Raw genomic sequence first — 21109 nt, 5'->3', positions numbered from 1 at the left:
GTGACCCCGAGCAGGCAGGTTCAGATGCCCAGTCTCTCCCCAGCCCGCCCCTGCTCAGCACTGCTATGGCCTTGCCCCCAGATCCTGAGTCGCTACGACATCGCCCTCATCCAGGAGGTCAGAGACAGCCACCTGACGGCCGTAGGGAAGCTGCTGAATGAACTCAACCAGTGAGTGACAGCGTGTGGTCCCAGGAAGCATGGGGGCGGTGACCATCCTTTCAGGAGGGTCCCCAGGGCCCCTTCTGACCCAGGTGTTGGTCTCCCCCATCCAGGGACGACCCAAACAACTATCACCATGTTGTCAGCGAGCCGCTGGGACGCAGCACCTACAAGGAGCGCTATCTCTTCGTGTTCAGGTAACGTTGCAGGCCGCCTCTGTAGAGAGTGCCAGCAGAAGGCTGGGCTGTGGTCTAGAGGGCCCGTGAGCCTCTCCCATCCAGGTCTGGGGGCAAAAACGGGGGCCACAGATCAGGGGTCTGAGCTGGGCCTGCCCCCCAGGCCCCACAGCCCGTCAGAGCCAGGAGGATGTGGTGGGGCCCAGGCATAGGCCAGGCTGCCTGCCCACCTGGACACAGCAGCAGGTGACACAGCAAGATGAGGTGGCGCCCCAGCCCCAGGCTCACCACCCTCTGGCCTGGTCTTCTGCAGACCTGACCAGGTGTCCGTGCTGGACAGTTACCTGTACGACGACGGCTGCGAGCCCTGCGGGAACGATACCTTCAATCGGGAGCCATCTGTGGTCAAGTTCTCCTCCCCCTTCACCCGTGAGTGCTGCTGCAGGCCCTGCCCGCCTCCCCCCCACCTCCCCGGGGAAGTGTCCACCCTCGGGGACCAACTCAGGTGCCCTCTACCCCAGCTTGACACACCACTGCTTTCCCTGCAGAGGTCAAGGAGTTTGCCATCGTTCCCCTGCATGCAGCCCCGTCGGATGCAGCGGCTGAGATTGACTCTCTCTACGATGTCTACCTGAACGTCCGGCAGAAGTGGGATCTGGAGGTCAGCCCCCTGCCCCTGGGCTCTGGGGCCCCCCCACCCAGCCCCGAGCCCACCAGCAGTGTCTCCTGGTAGGACATCATGCTGATGGGCGATTTCAACGCTGGCTGCAGCTATGTGACCACCTCCCACTGGTCATCCATCCGCCTGCGCGAGAGCCCCCCCTTTCAGTGGCTGATTCCTGACACCGCTGACACCACGGTTTCATCCACACACTGTGCCTATGACAGGTGAGCGGGCTCGGCCCGGGGGGGCACCTCTGTGAGCAGCTTCAGAAATGGTTCCTGAGACATGAGACGCTTGCCTGTGGAGCTTGTCAGTCCACCCAGAAGGTGGGGTGAAAGGGGCAGTGTTCCTTAGTTTTGGGACCAAACACATTTAGGGATAAACATGACCCTGGCAGGTGTGTCGGTCACTCAAGTGGCACATGGTTTGGGGGCCCGGTGCTCTAGGGTTGCTTGACTCAGTGTGTTAGAGCAGCTGGGGCACAGTGGGCTTGTGACATTTCCCAGACCAAGAGATGAGCTGGGGAACCTGTTGGGATCTAAGATTTAAGTGCACAGAGCAGACTGTGGGCTGAGGAGGGACTTCTCCTGTGTCTGGCGCTGTAGGATCGTGGTCGCAGGGCCTCTGCTCCAACGTGCCGTGGTTCCCGACTCCGCTGCCCCCTTTGACTTCCAAGCTGCATTCGGACTGAGCGAGCAGACTGTAAGTATCCGTCCCGCACGCTTGTAGCTCTGCCGGGGGCCTGGGATGCAGGAGTGTGGTGAGATCTGGACACAGTGCTGTTCTTCACTGACTTAGAGCTACTTGTCTGTGACCATGGAGCGGGGGGTGCCCTCTTGGTCCCTTTTCCCCAGGCCGATGGGACTGCCCACGTGTTCAGTGTGTGGGCGTCTCTGCTCACTGCACCTCACCCCACAGGCCCTAGCCATCAGTGACCATTACCCGGTGGAGGTGACACTGAAGAGAGCCTGAGGTGGATGGGGTCTGGGCTCTGGCTGGCTGCTCCAAGGGACCCAGCAGAGAACAGCAGCTGATCGTGTCATCACATTCAAGTGCTGGGGACTGAGTCGAGGCACCCAGGGCCAGTCCTGAGTGCTCCCACCCCTCCCTCTTGTCCCCCAGCCGCCACAGCAGCTGGGATGTGAGGAAGGGGACGGGAAGGAGGCTCTTCCTCACTGTACACGTTTCCATCCTAAGCCTGGGGGCTGTCACCAGGGCACCCCAGCTTCTGAGTCTGGACAAAAAGTCTAACACTAAGAAACAACTTTTAATTTAAATAAAGCTCCAAAGGGGGTGTCCTCATCCATGGCATTCAGTTGTTGGTGGGCCCCCCTCCCCTGGCTGGTCCCAGGCTGCCTTGTCCCACGGTTCCATCTGGCCCCTCGCACTCACTGCCGCTCCAGGGCCTTGATGAGCAGGCGGTTCAGGCGGCTGACCATGGGGCGGGGGTCGTCACTGAGCCCCGCTGTGATCATGGCGTTCTCGTAGATCTGCAAAGCAGGGCGGTCCTTCCTTAGTGGGAAGGGAAGCAGGCCTCGTCCTAGTTCTAACCCAGGGGCCTCAAATACAGAGAGAAGAGAGGAAGGGAGCTGTTTTTAAAAGAGGGTTTTAGTGGAAACTGAGCAGTGCCTCAGCTCCTCTTGGTGGCTCACCTGGTCCACCAGCAGCTGGGCCAGGTCGGGCTCGCTGTGTCTCAGCTGACTGAGCTTCTTGATCAGCGTGTGCCTGCAACACAAAAGCCACCAGAAGTTAGCTGAGGGCACACACTGAGCACAAGGGCCTCTAACTTCGTGTTACTGTGCCTTTTCTGAAATTGAAGTGTAACAGGACACACATAAATGAAAAAGGAGATTTAAATGATTAGATTATATACCCAGAAACCCAAAAGAATCAGGCAAAAATTTTGATACTAGAAAATGCAGTAAGTACCAAAATTAACTAAGTACTACTAAGGGAAAGCTGAGTTTAATATATGAAAAGACCTATGTTAGTTCTTTCATAAATGAAGCATAAATAAAGGTGAAACTTTCCTTAAATCAGTCCATACATTTAATAGGATTCCTTCAAAGAGTTTCTTTTATACCTAAAAAATCTAATATAAAATTCATAAGGAGTTCCTGCAGTGGCACAGTGGGTAAGAATCTGACTGCAGCGACTCAGGTCTCTGTACTAGGCCAGGTTCAATCCCGGGCCTAGTGCAGTGGGTCAAAGGATCTGCCATTGGTGCAGCTGCTGCTCACGTTCAAACCCTGGCCCACAAACTAACACATGCAGCAGGTACAGCCATTAAAAAAGAAAGAAAAGGAGTTCCCGGAGTTCCCGTCGTGGCGCAGTGGTTAACGAATCCGACTAGGAACCATGAGGTTGCGGGTTCGATCCCTGCCCTTGCTCAGTGGGTTAACGATCCAGCGTTGCCGTAAGCTGTGGTGTAGGTTGCAGACGCGGCTTGGATCCCACGTTGCTGCGGCTCTGGTGTAGGCCGGCAGCTACAGCTCCGATTCGACCCCTAGCCTGGGAACCTCCATATGCCGAAGGAGCGGCCCAAGAAATAGCAAAAAGACAAAAAAAAAAAAAAAAAAAAGAAAGAAAAAATTGGGAGTTCCTGTTGTGGTGCAACGGAAACAAATCCTATTAGTATTCATGAGGACGCTGGTTTGGTCCCTGGCTTTACTCAGTGGGTTAAGGATCCAGCGTGGCTGTGGCTGTGATGTAGGCCAGCAGCTGTAGCTGATTCAACCCCTAGCCTGAAAACTTCCATATGCCGCAGTGCAGCACTAAAAAGCAAAAATGGAAATGAAAAAAAAAGAAACACGGAGGAAGTCCCAGTTCAAACATATCCTAAAGCTCCAGTAATCAGTTTAGTTCCGGCAAGTGAAAAGGCTGCTGCTCAGTGCAGTGAAGTGGACAATATGTAAATGGCCAAATCGATACAGGGTTTCCTTAGCTTCTGATGAAGACAGGGTAACTGGATGGTAGTCAAGAATTAAGTTGGATTCTCACGTGATTCCTTGGACCAAAACAAATTCCAGAGGCATCAAAGATTAAAAGCAGGAAAGCATAATACTAGAAGAAAAGTTCGATAACCTCAGAAGCAGAAAGCTTTTTCAAACAACATACAAATGCAGAAGTCAGAAAGCTAAGAGTGAAAACTCTGACTACATAAATACTGAACTTTCTTCTGGTAGGAGAAAATAAATACCTTAGGAAACATCAGAATTAAAAGGTGTACTTTTTCACTTACTCGAATGGCAAAAATTGTTAAGTTTGATGAAACAGAAGATGCTGGGGAAAGGCCCAGAGGACAACGGGAGTCTCTATGAGACTCAGTAACCCCTTCCTTCCCACTCAGCCTTGTTCTCAGCAGCACACACTCTAAAAAACAAGGTGAGGAGTTCCCATTGCGGCTCAGCCAGTTAAGAATCCAACTAGTATCCGTGAGGATGTGGGTTGGATCCCTGGCCTTGCACAGTGGGTCAAGGATCTGGCAGTGCTGCAGTAGCAGTATAGGTTGCAACTGTGGCTTGGCTCTGATCCCTGGCCTGAGAATTCCATATGCCAGAGCGGGGTGGTCGAAAAAGAAAACTTTCTAAGTCAACTATACTTCAATAAAAAATATTTTAAAAAACAAAAAAAAACCCACAATAACACAAGACAAAAATCTAAAAGAAAATTTAACAAATAGGATCTATGTTATATAGGCTATGGTGGAGTTGAGACGGGACTTCTGGTTGGTTAAACATTTTTTTTAACGGCTGCATCTGCAGTATATGGATGTTCTAGGGCTGGGGATGCATCTGTGCTTTTGCAGCAGCCACTGCAGTCAGATTTTTAACCCACTGTGCCACAACAGGAATTCCATATGGACTTTTACTTTTTGCTATTTTCTAACAGTTTTGGTAATTTGGTTATGTAATTTCATTTTTTAAAAAATCATTGCTGTATATGAAGTAAATTTCAAAAAAACTCTTCCTATGTAACAGAAAATGCAATTCTAAAAATTTTAATAAATAAGACATCAGGAGTTCCCATCATGGCTCAGTGGTTAATGAACCTGACTGGCATCTGTGAGAATGCAGGTTCAAACCCTGGCCTCATTCAGTGGGTTAAGGATCTGGCGTTGCTCACAGATGCGGCTTGGATCGCACGTTGCTGTGGCCCTGGCTTAGGCTGGCGGCTACAGCTCTGATTGGACCCCGAGCCTGGGAACCTCCATATGGCTGCAGGTATGGCCCTAAAAAGGTAGACAGGAAAAAAAAAAAAAAAAAAAAAGACATGTCAAAGAACAACTCACTAAAAAATGTGTAAGAACTCTAAAGAAAACTTAAGTCACCAAGAGATACACATGAGAGAAGGCAGCACAGACCAGCAGGAGAGGAAAGATTTATGCAGTTGGCAGTACAGGTGACAGGGTGTTCACATGGAGTGAGATGAACCTGGACCTGCCACCCCAGACTGGCCAGACCAACATGAAAGGTCAGAACCATACATCTTACAGAAGGAAACACAGGAGAAGAAACTTGGGTGGAATAGAGATTTCTTAAACAAAATCCCCTTCCCCCCAAAAGCATCTCACAAACATGTATACAGTTGATCATATTAAAATGAAGAATTTCTCTTCAAAAGACAGGTGAAAAGACTGAGAAAAGATAACTGCAACAGACGAAGTATACAGACTTCCCAGACACACCCTGGCAAAACTCACGCCCCAGATGGGGGAAAGGACCTTTCAGAGCAACCTGTTCCCCCAACAGCCTCCAAATGGAAACGACCCACAACCGTCCAGCTAAATGAAGTGAATAATTGTGCTAAGGTGGATCCATGTCCTGAAGTGGTTCAGCTGTGAACATGGACCAAGTACAGTCGTAGTTCAGGCACATTCTGTGTCTTACAGGTAAAAGGACAGCTGCTCGCATACAATTTTACAACATTACCTGACAGGTCAGCAACGAGCACACCTGCTCCCTGGGCATCGAGAGCCCCAGGCCAGCAGCTCACCTGGGGTTGATCTCCAGCGTGGGCTGCAGCAACTGGGCGCGCTCCTCCTGGGTCTTGGCGAGCTGCTGCATGCGCAGGAAGTGCCGGGCGGCCCCCATCTCCAGCACGGTGATCATGGCAGGGTGGGTGTCCAGTCGAAGAGTCACCTGCAGGCAAGGCCAGGGGTGAGGGGCTCTGGCAGAGTCCTGACCAGGTGTGACTTCCCCTGCTGACAAGGCAGGAGAAGGTAGGGGTGTCCCTCCCCGCTCCCAGTTACCACCAACAGGAGGGGCCTGAATTGCATCCTGTTTGGGAACCCCCTCCTCTTCTATGCCCCAGAGCCACCAACTGCTAACACACCTGTTACCATCCAAGGTCCATCCTGCCTGGTGTTACCCGCACTTCTCACAGAGACCACTGCCAAATCCTACAGCAACCACGCCAGACCTGCCAGGACTGGCCACCCCACTTCCCAAGACCCAGCCTCTCTCAATCCTGTCCAGCTCCTGCAGACGCTCGTCTCACCGCCCAGCCCTGTGGCTCCCTCTGTCCTTTATTTCATCAGATACACCTTTTCCCACCGAGCCCCACGGCCTTTGGGCCTCCTGACTCAACTGGGCCTGCTGGGCCCACGGCCGCCCTTACCAGCCTGGTGTGGATCTAGCCCCCCAACTTCCTGACCTGGGGACGTGCTCCATTTCCTTCATAGGATACGGACAGTAACTCTACCCACCCCCTGGCTACCTGAGAGGTGTCACCGTTGCCAAGTGTGGACATGACACATGTGTTACATCAAGAAATCCCTCTGCAGGCCTTGCTCCCTGCTGGGACACCGTATCCCCGAATCTGCCTTCCTCCGCTCCTGGCATCCCTACCCTGCTCACCTGCCTGTCCCCTGGGGGGCCACTTCTGAACATGTCCCCCAGCCAGTGACATCTGTTCTCTGGGAACTGTCTTGCTTCTGCAGCTTGAGTTGGATCAGGGGGTTCCTAGCTCACTGCAAGTGCTATGTTCTCAGCCACTGCCGCTCCTCCAGGCCTGGACCAGGATGGCTCTGAGGGACAATGAGGGACCCCTCTTTTCTGCTTTGAGCTGCCATTCAGGGCCTTGGCTGCTCACCTGCCACCTTATTTGCCATTTGCTCTGCTAAGTGGAGGGAACAGGCAGCTGAGCTTGCCCATCCCGCCTCAGCAACAGCCCCGGGCGTGCCCACACCCCGTGTAGAAGCAGCAGTGACCGGCCAGGTCTCCACCTGCTATCACAGCTCTGACCACTACTGCGAGAGCGCCCCCCGGGCCAGCAACCCAGAGTTGGCAGGCTGGCCAGCGTGTGGTTGCCAGGGGCCATGGCAGCCAGTCTCTGGGAGGCCTCACCTTCACATTGGTGACACGGGACCCCAGTGCGTTTCTCATCCAGGCCATCAGGTCCTCCATCTCCTCCTCTGATAGGCGGTCGCCAGCTACAGGAGAGCAGAGAGGCGTGGGCTCAGAGGCCGTCACCACAATGCCCTCCCCAGGGGCTCCCACAGCAGGCTCCCTCCACCCCACTGACCACCAGCCCACAAGTGGAAGCTACCAAAACGCTTTTCATCTAAAATAAAGCAGACACGGAGTTCCCACTGTGGCACGGCGGAAACGAATCTGACTAGGAACCATGAGGTTTCGGGTTTGATCCCTGGCCTCACTCAGCGAGTTAAGGATCTACTGTCGTCATGAACTGTGGTGTAGGTCACAGATGTGGCTTGGATCTGATGTGGCCGTGGCTGTGGTGTAGGCTGGCAGCTGTAGCTCCTGTTAGACCCCCAGCCTGGGAACCTCCATATGCTGTGGGTGCACCCCCCAAAATAAAATCAGATAAAGTTGGACCCCAGAAAAGACTACTGGTTGCGTGAGGCCCATATTGTTTTGTTTGGGCATGAACATTCTGCTTCTCTGAGGAAGCCCGCCTGATCTCGGGAGGCAAGCTGGAACGCAAACCCCACGTAAACCCCCTGCTGCAGGATGGAGAAGGCCCTGTGGCGACAGCACCAGCTCCCTGGGCCACTGGGCCTCCCCTGTGCCCCAGGCCCCCACCCACACCTGTGCCCGGAGAGAAGGGACACAGGCCAACCTGGGGAGCTGTCCTCAAACTTCTCCTCCTTGTAGTGGTCAATGACGATGTCCGTTTCCACGGAGATCAGTTTCTTCCTGTCAAACTCGCGCAGGTGGAGCAAGGTCAGCTCATCAAACTGCTCGTAGCAGAAAAGAACCTGCGAGGGCCCGAGATCACTCCCATCAGGCCTGGGAAGCCTCTGCCCGTGACAGGGCAGGAACCTGGAGCAAGGCCTGGGGCTGCGGCTGGCATCCGAGGGCCACGCCAGGGGAGCTGGGGCTCCTGGGCCTCGTGGATGGAGTGGTTTACATCGGTTCTCTGGCTGCACCTTCGCGGTAGAAACGGTGACACTATTCACGGAGAAATCTCCGTGTCACCTCCTAGAGAGACAGAGACTAGAAAGCAGGCCTGGGACTGGCCTCTGCCCCTGGACACTGACTGCTCAGCTCTGCCAGGGCCTGGGTGCATCTAGCTGTTTCCCACTGAGCACAGGGACCCTCCTTCGGTGCTCAGACCTCCTTGCCCTCTGACCTGGCCCCGCCCCTTGGCTCCTCACCTCCGTGTTTTTCTGCTTCATGGCCTCATAGTAGGGCGAGTGCTCTGCCAGGTGCCGGTTGGGGGCACACAGGTAGTAGATGCTGCGGGTGCCAGCCTGCATGCGGCTGGCGTAGTCCGGGAGACTGGTCAGCTGCCCAGCAGGCAGTGCTGACGATTCGTAGCGCAGCAGCTTCGCGATGTCCTCCTGCAGACAGAGGCCAGGTCACTGCTCCTTCTAGGTCCTGGCTCTGAACATCCAACTGCAGGGCACGGACTTGGGGAGCCTCCAGCTAGAGGAGGAGAGGCTCTGGCTGGCCTCACCCTCCCGGTGGGCCCACCGTGTCCCACAGCTGAGGCAGCCTGGCCCAGGCTTGGGGGGGGGCAGTGTCTGAGAGGCTTGGGTGCTGTCCACTGGGCCCCACCTTGGTCTAGAGCACCTTGGAGAGCACCTTCCACCCTGGGTGGCCCAGGGCCCTGCCGTGAGAGGCCTTCCGGGTGAGCTGTGTGCATGGTTCCGCCAGGAGTGGCCAGACCTGCTCCTGGACCCAGTGTCCCCACTCTGTCCCACTCATCCAGGAGGCCTAGCCCCGGGGTACAAGCACAAGTGGGGTGAGAGATGCAGAGAATAGGATGAGAGGAGGGGCTTGTCCATCTCCTCCTGTTGGTGGACACGTGTGACCACTGGTGGCATCTGGGCTCCACAAGGAAGCCATGTCTAAGGACAGAGAAGAGGTGACTGGCTGGATGTGACCTGACACATGAACTCTGCCTTGTCTTCGCCACCAACTCATCTCTGACAAACCAGCACAGACGGGCGGGTGGGACTTGGGGGACAGTGCCCAGAGGGCCAAGTCCAGGTAAAGAAGTGACGTGGTGGGGACATGTCAGGTGGACCAGCAAAAACCAGGACCTAGAACCAACCACCTCAAAAGACAAAAGACAAAAAAAAAGGCCAAAAAGTGTTTCCAAAACTTGCTTTTTTTTTTTGCCTTTTTAGGGCCACACCCGCAGCATATGGAGGTTTCCAAGCCAGGGGTTGAATCGGAGCTACAGCCACCGGCCTATACCACAGGCACAGCCACACCAGATCCGAGCCATGTCTGCAACCTACACCACAGCTCACGGCAATGCCGGATCCTTAACCCACTGAGCGAGGCCAGGGATCGAACCGGCATCTTCACAGTTTCTAGTCAGATTTGTTTCCACTGAGCCACGATGGGAACTCCCCCCATATCGTTTAGGTAACTGCACAATGAACTGATCTCTGGCTCCAGTGGCTCCGTATTTAAGGATTTCTAGATCACATGACAAACCGCCCTGACTACACACCTTACCTGCCCTCCAACCCCAGGAACCAGACACCCCGCCTGCCCTGACATCTGTCACCTCCCAGGCCCCCCGACCCTTGCGGGAGGAGACAGTGCAGGCCTTGCCCTCTGGCCAAGGCGCTGGTGGAGCTGAGCGTGTGCATGCACACCAGGCCTGCTGGGCCCGCCTTCAGAGGCCAGAGGCCAAAGGCGGTGCTTCCTGACCCCTGGGAGAGGCTGTGTCAGCATCACGTCCTGGAAGCTCAGGTTTCGGGTCTCCAGCCGCTTCTTCCACAGCCTGAGGCAGCCCAGAAGCCCAGACCCTACCTTGACCTCCTGCTCAGTGGTGGTCACGATGCCCTCCCTCATGAACAAGCCGTAATCTTCAAAAAACCTGGCGTATTTCTCCACGTCTTTTTTACTCTGGTCACTGAAAAATTTTATCAGCCTCTGCTGTAGAACACCCTGGAGTTTCCTAGAGAACAGAAAGGCGTTTCTCACAAACCGGCAACTTTAAGAAAATACAAACAGCCAGAAGAATATGAAAGAACATTGAGCCCCACTAATAACCAGAAACCAAACTAAAGAAGAAGAAGCAGGAAGAAAGGGTGAGCCTTGGCCAACACCAGGTGAGGAGACGCGCGCCCCCTGGAGGCAGTAATGCAGGCCGACCCCCACCCCACGCCCTGCCACCTGGGGGGGTTGTGACAAACAGCCCACTGGGGGTGGCTTTTAAGATTACACCTTCGTGAGTCTTCAACATTTATGGACTAGGATTTTCACTGTAGCACATAAAATAGAAAACGATTATGAACCAACTCTGTGTCCAATAGGACAGAACAAGTTGAGGTCAATGATGGAAAACTATACAGTCATTAAAAATCACATCTTCTAATAACATGATCCTTAACAACTTGAGAAAGTGCCTGTGTTGAAAGAAAAACCAGGGAAATCTCAAAATGAATAAACTGTACATGTAGCACACAGGTAAGTAAGACTACCTGTGTGTAGACTACTTGCTGTATTTTTTTTCATACTTAAGATCAATGCTGTGCCAACTGTGTCCACTTTAACTTCAGTTTACACTGGTTATACTGTACTGCACTACAGTTTCTCAGAATTAGGATTTTGTGAATCAGAGTGTTTGCCTTAGCATTACCTAAGGGCATAAAATCATGAGCAACTTCATTTGTGTGACTAGGGAATATTTTCATTTCCTTAATATTCTGCCTTTCCCTTAAAAAGGTGAAATTACCATGTACTTCCTAAGTAACTCTGAGTACCAGGAACAAGGACCTTTAACATTCATTTACGCTTTCCTCTTCCACTCCCACCCTAAGTAACTCAGTCCTTCAACCAGGGCAGTGGCTACAGCACTTGTGGCACAGTGGCTACAGCAGCTAGGATGGGACAAAGAGCGTGTCCATGCAGGGCAACCACCACGGAGGCCTAGTGTGAAGTGTCAGAGACCAAAAACCCCACAAGAGGACACTGGGGTGGGCAGAGATGCTGTTGAAACCGTGGACAGCCTACAGTGGGGCACCAAAGGCCAGGCAGTAAAGGAGGCGCCTGAGCTGGGGGAGGGCAGCGGTGATGGCAGACGGGTCACGTGGAGGGGACTGTTGGTCAGAGGTAAACGCATTAAGGATGACGAGAAGGGGATTTCTCTGTCAAGGGAAGCGAATGTGGAAAGCAAGACAAGCAGTGCCCGCTGGAACTGGGGGGGACTCCACAGATACAGAAGTGCTCCAAGCATGACAGGGCAAAGGAGACAGCCTGAGCAGAGGCTCCCGGCTAAACCGGGGACAGCTGGGGCATCAAACTAAACAGGGACTAACAGATTATAACCCGCTGAATAAAACAGGAAATCAAATCACACAAATAGGGCTGAGAAGACGTTAAGAAGAGCTAATGCGTGTCATAAGAAAGGAATAAAACTACCACACGATCCAGCAATCCCACTCCTGGGCTTCTATCCAGAGAGAGCCATGTTTTGGAAGATAGGTGCACCCCAGTGTTGACTGCAGCGCTATTCACAATAGCCAAGACATGGACGCAAGCTAGCTGTCCATCAACAGAGGAGTGGATAAAGAAGATGTGCTACATACATGCAGCAGAATACTACTCAGCCGTAAAAAAGAAGGAAGTAATGCTATTTGCTGCAACGTGGACGGACTTAGAAACTATCATACTAGGGGAGGTTAGTCAAGACAGTGAAAGACAAACATCAAATGCTATCACCTATGTGTGGAAACTAAAAACAAACAAAAAAAGGATACAAATGAACTTATTTGTAGAACAGAAACAGACCCACAAACTTTGAAAAACTTACGGCTACCAAAGGGGACAGGGGTGGGGGTGAATCCCTGGTTTGGGACTGGCAGATGCATACTGTGTTACATGGATCAACAGGCCAACGGGGACCTGCTGTGGGGCAGTGCCACAGCACTCTGCCCAGTGTTCGTGATAATCTATGTGGGGAAAGAATCTAAGAATGGATGTGTGTCCGTGTATAACTGGATGCCTTTGTTGTACAGTAAAAATCATCACAACTTTGTAAATTAACTACACTTCAATAAAAATTAAAATCCTAAAAAAAAATACAGTGGGAGTTCCCGTCGTGGCGCAGTGGTTGATGAATCCGACTAGGAACCATGAGGTTTGGGGTTCGATTCCCCAGCCTTGCTCAGTGGGTTGAGCACCTGGCATTGCCGTGAGCTGTGGTGTAGGTCACAGATGCGGCTCGGATCCCGTGTTGCTGTGGCTCTGGCGTAGGCCGATGGCTACAGCTCTGATTAGACCCCTAGCCTGGGAGCCTCCATGTGCCGCGGGAGCGGCTCAAGGAAAGGTAAAAAGAAAGACAAAAAAAAAAAAAAAAAAAAAAAAAAAACAGTGGAAGTTTGATGAAGCACCATGTCAAAACACCGCAAAAATACCACGTGAGAAGGCTGGTAACGCCCCTTCGTTAAGCGTCAGCGCGCATCACCAGTAAGGGACCAACTCAAAGTCATTCGTCCCCTGACAGCACGCATCACTCTGTGTCACTGCTGCCCCTCGCTCTAGGGGGCAGCATGTGACACATACCCAGAGCCGCCATGTAACATGACTGGCCCAAAGTGGGCAGAAGCCTCAGGCCCTGAAAGTCAGGGAGAAACTGGAACCTGGCCTCCAGGAAGCCAGAGTGGCCCGGGACTCTGGACAGGACCCTCTTGGTCCAGGGGTCGTGCCAAGCACGAGTGTGCAACATGGCAGCTGCCCGTCAATCCCTGACATTGCACTGGCGCTGGGAGGAGGCACACCCTGGGCAACCTGGGGATGATGGGCACGGGGTGGGCAACCTAACTGCCCCAGGCTCCAGAGAGAGGGTTACTTTGTATCCTGTTGCTACCTCTTCCGCAAGTTCATGATTCCCTTTTTTTCAAAAATTTAAGGCTGATTCTGCCAGTTAAGATGAGTGCTCAGACTGAGAACTCGCCTTTGAAAACCACAAGCAGTGACCAAGTGGCCGGGCGCCCCACCCTGACCCGTGCCTGCAGCCTCGAGTCCTGCTCGGAGCTTGTCCTTTGCCTTGTCCGCCCAGAGACAGCCCAGCCTGCCTGGAACCCGCTCTGCCATGGCCGCCTTGGGACTGGGGGCGAGGACAGCTCCTGGCACCAACAGCTCCCTGCCTCATGTCAGGCTCCAAACCCGCCTCATAAAGCTGAAGTCAAACACGGGGCAAGGCTCATGTGAGTTGCACACGTTCACACATGTAGCTCCCACAGGCACTTGCAGTCCCACCCTCTGCTCTTAGCAACTTCGAGCTGCCTGGCCTTTCGGTGACAAAGGTGAGCTTGGCAAGTGGCTTCATGCTCAGTGGGTGCCCCGGGTCCCCCGGCAGCTCACCGGATGAGCGCGCTCTCCTGCAGGAGCTCCCGGCTGAGGTTCAGGGGGATGTCCTCGCTGTCCACCACACCTGCAGGACACAGGCCAGGCGAGAGTCTGAGGGGACAACACGTTCCCAGCCCCTCGTGGTCCCGCTGACATCCCATATTTCACACAGGGCCCAGGTCCCAACCAAGCTATCGGAAGAAAAGCAGGCCAGGCTGGCGAGCCTCTGCCAGGACAGTTTCTACAATTTCAGCGTCAGCTGGACCCTCTGAAAACACCTCCTGGGTTTTCTGTTCAAACTCAAAAAAAATTATCATGGATAAATCATCCAAGACTAGTGCTGGGAGGCGGGCGCTCCCTGGAGGTTCTGCGCTGTGAGGATGCCTGGCTCGCCCAGCCCGCAGCCATGGCTGCTCGCCCCGACCCCACGCTCAGGAAAGATGAGCCCCTAGAATGACGCGGCCGCGCACGGGCTCTGGCTCCGAACCTCGAACAAAGCGCAGCCACGTGGGCAGGATGTTGGTGGCCTTGGTCTGGATGAGGACCTTGCGGCTGTACAGCGAGACGCTGGGGCCCAGCTCCCGACTCACGTCGAACACGGATGGCTTCTGGAGGCGTGGAAAGGGCAGTGTCAGGGGGGCCCCACCGGGAGGCAGAGGAAGCCCCTCTGCAGGCCGGCCTGGACCAGGAGACTTGGGGCAGACACGCAGAGATGCACAGGGAGAGAGGCCAGGAACCAACTGGTCTCTTTGTTCAAAAGCCCAGAGAGGCTCAGGGGGGCCCCCACACCACGGCCCGGGGCAGAGGTGGGCCTCTCTGGGCAGCTGCTGCCTTTCCCATAAAAAAGGATGACTTCCACGTCCCAGTGAACGGAGCCAAACCTGCTCAGGGTCAGGGGTCAGCAAACCAGAGCCCACAGGCTAGATCACTTGTTAGTATAACCTAGAATGGCTTCCCACTCCAGGCGTTTGTTTTTTTTTTTTTTTTTTGGCGGCTCCCATAGCATGTGGAAATTCTTGGGCCGGGGACTGAACCTGTGTCACAGCAATGACCGAAGCCACTATAATGACAACGCTGGATCCTTAACCTGCTGCACAAGAGAACTCCAGCTTTTCCATTTTTAAATGGTTGAAAAAAAATGCAAAAAAGAGCACTTCATGATATGTGAAAAACATGTGAAATGCAAATTCCCATGTCTAGTTTCCTGAAACCCAGCTACTATGTCCTGTCTCCATGTAGTTCAGTGGCTTCCACACCTCTGCTGCAGAGTCTGTGGTGGTGTGTGGCCATCACCGCCCTTCTTTTTTTTTTTCTAGGGCCCCACCCATGGCATATGGAGTTTTCCAGGCAAGGGGTCGAACTGGAGCTGCAGCTGCCGGCCACAGCCACAACCATGGTAACGCGGGATCCGAGTCACATCTTTGACCTACCTCCCCTGCTCACAGCAACGCTGGATCCTTAACCCACTGAGTGAGGCCAGGGATTAAACCCACAACCTCATGGATACTAGTTGGATTCGTTTTGGCTGTGCCACAATGGGAACTCCCCATCACTGCCCTTCTAAGAAACATCTGCTGACCCTACTCTGAACCCAGGGCCTCACAAGCTGCCTGCCTGCACACACGCTGGACTCTTGTTGAGATGGAGACAGAGGGGATCCTGGGGGGGACTCAGGGGACACTGGTGCTGCTGGTCTGTGGGTACAACAGCTCTGTCCAAAATGAGGAACAGGCACAGGGCATTAAGAGGGCTCCAGTCAGGAGTTCCCACTATGATGCAATGGGATCGGTGGAGTCTCTGCAGCACCAGGATGCAGGTCTGACCCCTGGCCCGGCACAGGGGGTTAAAGGATCCAGCGCTGTCACAGCTGGAGTGTAGGCTGCAACTGTGGCTCAGATCTGACCCCTGGTCTGGGACCTCCACATACCAAGGGGCAGCCAAAAAAGAAAAAAAAGGAAAAAATGGGCTCCAGGAAGGTAAAGCCAGGCATGCTGGGTTCAACCTGAGCAGGTTCCCCTCGCACAGGAGCTGGCAGGGCATTCGTGGTGCTGCCACGAGCCAGAAAGTCTTAGGGGCCAGCGGAACTACGGACAGCAGCTGCCTGCAGCCAGGAAACCTCTGGCTGTTCAAGAGCCCTCCCTGCGGTGCCCTGAGCCTGTGCCGCGTCACGAAGCCCTGGCCTGCCAGGCCTCTCCTTCACTTTCAAGTCTGTTTGCCTGTCCGGACATAGAGAATTTTCTTTCATTCTGATGCTGCTCAGGTAATTCCTGGGATGTCTGTGCTGAGCTGTCACTGCTGAAGGAAGTGCCGCTGCCGCGCAAATCCAGGGATGGACAGCGGAAAAGCCCTGGCCGCCTGCCCGCAGCCCGTGCCCGCTCACCATTTCTGGCACGTAGAAGATGCTGCGGATGTTGAGAGGCGCGTCCGTCTTGTAGTGCAGGGTATAGCGGGGCTTGTCGGGGGCCTGAGCGACATAGCGGTAGAATTCCTCATGCTGCTCCTCGCTCACATCCTTGGGGTCCATCATCCAGACGGCCTAGAAATGGGGATGAGCAGGGACGTCATGTTTCTAGCACACCCACCCAGCCAAGAGCTCTGGCTGACCCGCCAGAGCTCGCGTTGCGGGTGCTGACAGGGCCTCCTGCCCCCTGTCCCTCCAGCACCAGATACACAGACACACAAAAAGGCTCTGGGAACAAGTGCCCCGTCCTTGCAGAGTCAGGAAAGGCAACTGGGAGGGAGGGACAAGCCAGCCGGACATCACAAAAAGCCTGCAGCCAACAGGTGAGTGGCTAAAGAACAGAGTCTGGCCACGTGATGGAAAATTACTCAGCCATGAAAAGGAAAAGAGAACCAATACCCGCAACAACCAGTGGGAACCTGAAAACATGATCAGCTGGACACAAAAAGACACGTAGTGTTTTTGGCTCTGATTCTGTGAATTGTACACTGGGAATAGTCAGGAAGGGGACTGAGGGTGCCGGGGGCTGGGCAGGGGAGGGGCAGTGCCTGCTAGTGGGTCTGGGGTTCCTTCCTGGGGGATGAACTACACTGGAACCGACTGGTGACAGTGGCTCAGATCTGACCCCTGGCCTGGGAAGGCTACATACCGAAGGGCAGCCAAAAAAGAAAAAAAAGAAAAAATGGGTTCCAGACAAGTAAAGCAGGAATGCTGGGTTCAAGCCGAGCAGGCTCCCCTCGCACAGGGGTTGGCCTGCCACAACACACGGAGCCAGCAGCAGCACCCCGCCCTTGGCCTGTGACAGCGCCGCCCGGGCCCTGGCGCCACCATGCAGCACGGGCCTCACCTGCAGGGTGTTGAGGCGCCTTCCATTCAGGTACAGAGGGAAGCTGACGAAGTTGCTGTACTTTGTCACCACGTCTGCAAGAGACAGAAACAGGGAACACGGGAAGCTTCTGGAGCCGAGAACTCAGGAAGGCGCCAGGGGGTCACAGCGCGCTGGGAGGCCTTATGCCCGCCCTGCCCACACGGGGCGGGGGCAGAACGCACACGAGAACCAGCTGGAGGCCCAGGCCACCGCGAGCCATGGCGCCGTCTGGGCAGCATAAATGGTCTCACAGGCTAACGTGCCCCCTGGAAAGACGCGAACAGAGAACCCCACACAGAGGCGCCCGCCCGCTCTGGTCCTCAGGGAAGCCTGGGCTCTGGCTGGGCCAGCGACCAACACGGGTGATTCCATGACGGGACTGTGGGCCACCACCCAGCACAGTGAGGACAACACCGCCCGCACCCTCCACAGGGCCTCGAACACGACAGGTGGCGGCACGGCGCTGCCCGGCTCATGGCCCCAGGGCCGGGCTCCCGCTCACCTCGAACCCGGGCCTCGTGGGCGAACTCTCTGCTGTCCGCCTTGAGGTGGATGATGATTTTGGTTCCCGTTCTGACTCCTGCAGCTTCAGCAATTTCAAAGACGCCAGAGCTGAGACAGAGCAAGTGGGGCGAGGCCCTGGGTCAGGGCTAACAGGTGGCGCGCGGCACGGCCCCGTATGGAGAGGGGGCTGGGGCCACCGCCACCTCTGAGCCCCGCCAAGCCCCAGGCCTCCGTCAGGGCCAGTGGTCCCTGGGGTTGGGGTGCAGGGCTCCCCACTCAGAGGCAAAACTGCTTGACCTCATGTTCACCCAACGCGGCCCTGAGTGGGCAGCCCCTGGGGAGACCCCCTGTCAGGCACCTCCCGGGCAGAAGCAGGAGGGGCCTCGCCGAGCTGAGGCGACTCTGCCAACAGCCCAGGAGGGCCCCCGGCGCTTTCCGAGGAGCCCGAGCTCCAGCTATACCCTACTCTGCGTGGCAGGGGACACTTGCCTTGGTGGCCCCGGGGCTTGGGGACACGAAACACGCGACATGAGACCCTCTCGGTGACTCACCCGTCTGAAAGCCACTGGAACCCAGGGCTGCCCGCATCCACCGAGCGGGAATAGACCTCGACCTTGTCGGCCACCATGAAGGCTGAGTAGAAACCCACGCCGAACTGGCCGATGATCTTGCCGCTGGCCTCCGCCTGGTTCTGCAGCGCGTCCAGAAAGGCCTGCGGGGGAAGGCGCGTCAGGGGGTGGCCCTTCCCGAGACCCGCGGTCTGCAGCTCTGCACTCGGGCTTCCACCGCGGGCTCGGGCGGCGTTTAATCCTCAGGACAATTCTGCTTTCCGCCCATGACGTTGCCACAGAAGTGTCAGCGGGGGCCTCTGGGCCAGGGCGGTCCCTGAGGTGCCGGGGAGGGGACTCCTGAACGCGTCCCCGCAGTTCGCGGGAAACGGTACACACCAACCATGCTTTTGTGTGATACCACAAGGCACTTAATTATAACTCATGTAATCCAAGTTCCTGATTAAAAATTAAGTAAAATGCACACACTGGCTGCCATGAACGCAGCCCGGGGGCCGCTGTGCAGCTGGAAACGCCCTGTGCGGTCTTGGCTACCGAGCTCCCGAAGTGTGGCTGAAGCGACCAAAGAATGAATACGTTTTAAAATGTACTGTATTTAATTCTAAGTAATTTAAATTCAAAAAGCCATATTCCCTTGCTAGAACTAAAACTAAAAATGTAACGGGGCACGCAGCGCTGATAAAGCCACTTTTTAAAGTAGAAATTTCTGTGAATTCCTATGGACCAACATTAGACCGTTTTCAAGTTCTTGGCACAAAGAGCCATCTTAGGTACCACATGGGCCCACAAAAAAACAAAGCACATTTGTTGGGCATGAGGGCAGCCGAGGGGCACTGGCCTGTGCCTGGGGCTGCCCCAGGGAACGGCACCTTGAGCAGCCCCCTCAGCAGCTCCAAGCTGCACCAGCAACTGACCACCCCGACAGCCGCTCATCTGCCACAGCGCGGCCCCCGCCCTCTGGTCAGCTGTGCCCCTCCGGCCTCCAGCCTGCGCAGCTCAAGGAAATGCTGAGGGCAGGAGTGGAGAAACATGTCAAAAAGTAGGATGCCCCAGCAGATGTGGACCAGTGGCTTCAAACCCCAGGGCAGCCAGTTTCTAGCTAAGGGCCCAGTACTGTTTATCCAGCAAGTAACACAAACCACCTCCGAGGCCCCAGAAGGGCAGGAAGAGACCCTCTGATAAAGGACGTTCCTCTGCAGTGGGCGCCCAGCGGGTCTGGGACCCGCTGTCTCTGGTTGCAACGGCCCTTCGAGGGGACCCTCCAACCTGAGTGGGGCGCAGCGGCTGCAGCCCAGGAAAGGACAGTGGGAGACTTACCTTCGACCCTGACCTGGCGATGGTCCCCAGGTTGGACACCAGCTCCTCTCGTGTCATCCCGACGCCCGTGTCCTGAGGAGAGACGTGGGCTGAGCAATGAAGCGCGGGCACCGGAGCAGCCGGGAGGCACGAGCACACCGGTTACCCTGGTCGTCAGAAAAGGCAAATCCAGTCACGAGCCAGGCCTCGCTGCAGAAAAACCCTCTAGAGGACAGACACCAAATAACGAGACAAAACAGAGTCCAGCAGGAGCTGCAGAGGAGCCCCCTGGGGCTCAGTGGGCTAAGAATCCGTCATCTGCACGCCACGGGCACCCTCCACGCCCCCCAAAAAACAGCTGTATAGTGTCACTCATGTTTTGTTTTGTTTTTTGTCTTTTTTAGGGCCACACCTATGGCATATGGAGGTTCCCAGGGTAGGGGTCAAATAAGAGCTACAGCTGCCAGCCTACATCACAGCCACAGCAATGCCAGCTCCAAGCTGCAGCTGCAACCTACACCACCGCTCACGGCAAATGCCAGATCCTCAACCCACTGAACGAGGTCAGGTGTCAAACATGAGTCCTCATGGACACTAGTTGGGTTCGTTACCATTGAGCCACGATGGGAACTCCCTGGCCTTTAATAAAAACTTCCATTGGCAAGTTCTCTTGTGGTACAACTGGTTAAGGAACCAGTGTGGCACAGGCCACAACTGTGAAGCGAGTTCAATCCCTGGCTTGGGAACTTTCACATGCCATAGCTACGGCCAAAAACAAAACAAAACGAAAACTTTTGCTTTTCAAAAGTCATCACTTAGAAAATAAAAAGTTGGGAGTTTCCAACGAGGCGCCGTGGAAATGAATCCGACTGGCAACTGTGACCTTGAGGGTTCAATTCCTGCCCTTGTTCAGTGGGTTACGGATCCAGCGTGGCTGTGGCTGTGGTGTAGGCCGGCGGCTGCAGCTCTGATTAGACCCCTAGCCTGGGAACCTCCATATGCTGCTGGTGTGCCCTAAAAAGCAAAAAAAGAAAAGAACAAGTCACGGCACAGACTAGGGGAAAGTATTTGCAAAAGTCTATCTGACAAAGGACTTGTATCTAGAATATAACAAAGAACTCAAACAATGAAAAGACAACCTGATTAAAAACAAAAACTTCAAAAGACATTTCACAAAGAAGATACATGAATGGCAAACACATGAAAAGATGCTCAACACCGTTAATCACTAAGGAGATGAAAATCGGGACCACAGTGAAATACACAGCTCGCCCACAAGAATGGCTAAACTTACAGAGACCAGGAGTCCTCTCGTGGCTGCAGCAAGTTAGGGAGCCGGCACTGCTGCAGCTGTGAGTTCAATCCCTGGCCTGGGAACTTCCACATGCGATGGGCGTAGACAAAACCAAAAAAGAATGACACTGGCAAGGAAGGGCAGCGACTGGCACACCCACGCTGCTGCGGGAATGCGGGTGGGACCCCACCACGGCAGGGTCTGGCAGTCCCCTATAAAGTTTACCAGAGGAATTCCCGTCGTGGCGCAGTGGAAACGAATCCAACCAGGAACCATGAGGTTGCAGGTTTGATCCCTGGCCTCACTCAGTGGGTTAAGGATCCAGCATTGCCCTGAG

At 54.7% G+C, this 21109-nt stretch overlaps 2 protein-coding genes across 12 annotated transcripts in view; one reads left to right on the top strand and one right to left on the bottom strand.

The window, feature by feature from the left end:
- DNASE1 (deoxyribonuclease 1) overlaps positions 1-7480 on the top strand; it is a 56808-nt gene extending 49328 nt beyond the window's left edge. For 7 of the 11 annotated variants that reach the window (XM_013995703.2, XM_005662188.3, XM_021085842.1 and 4 more), the window contains 7 exon segments: positions 82-170; positions 275-358; positions 651-766; positions 886-998; positions 1071-1225; positions 1607-1703; positions 1920-2303. In XM_013995703.2, coding sequence (XP_013851157.1) covers positions 82-170; positions 275-358; positions 651-766; positions 886-998; positions 1071-1225; positions 1607-1703; positions 1920-1973 — 708 coding nt within the window. In that variant the 3' untranslated portion in view covers positions 1974-2303. 11 annotated transcript variants of the gene reach the window in all.
- Positions 2252-21109, bottom strand: part of TRAP1 (TNF receptor associated protein 1) — a 58564-nt gene continuing 39706 nt past the window's right edge. The window contains 14 exon segments of the mRNA NM_001243945.1: positions 2252-2491; positions 2654-2726; positions 5997-6142; positions 7349-7434; positions 8085-8223; positions 8623-8808; positions 10238-10385; positions 13796-13865; positions 14268-14388; positions 16161-16316; positions 17089-17162; positions 17612-17721; positions 18165-18325; positions 19500-19571. Coding sequence (NP_001230874.1) covers positions 2390-2491; positions 2654-2726; positions 5997-6142; positions 7349-7434; positions 8085-8223; positions 8623-8808; positions 10238-10385; positions 13796-13865; positions 14268-14388; positions 16161-16316; positions 17089-17162; positions 17612-17721; positions 18165-18325; positions 19500-19571 — 1644 coding nt within the window. The 3' untranslated portion in view covers positions 2252-2389.

The sequence above is a fragment of the Sus scrofa genome, chromosome 3 (assembly GCF_000003025.6).
Source record: "Sus scrofa isolate TJ Tabasco breed Duroc chromosome 3, Sscrofa11.1, whole genome shotgun sequence".
NCBI classification, from domain to species: Eukaryota; Metazoa; Chordata; class Mammalia; order Artiodactyla; family Suidae; genus Sus; species Sus scrofa.
The sequence above is the reverse complement of the archived record's forward strand: the minus strand, read 5'-3'. Positions and strand labels throughout refer to the sequence as shown.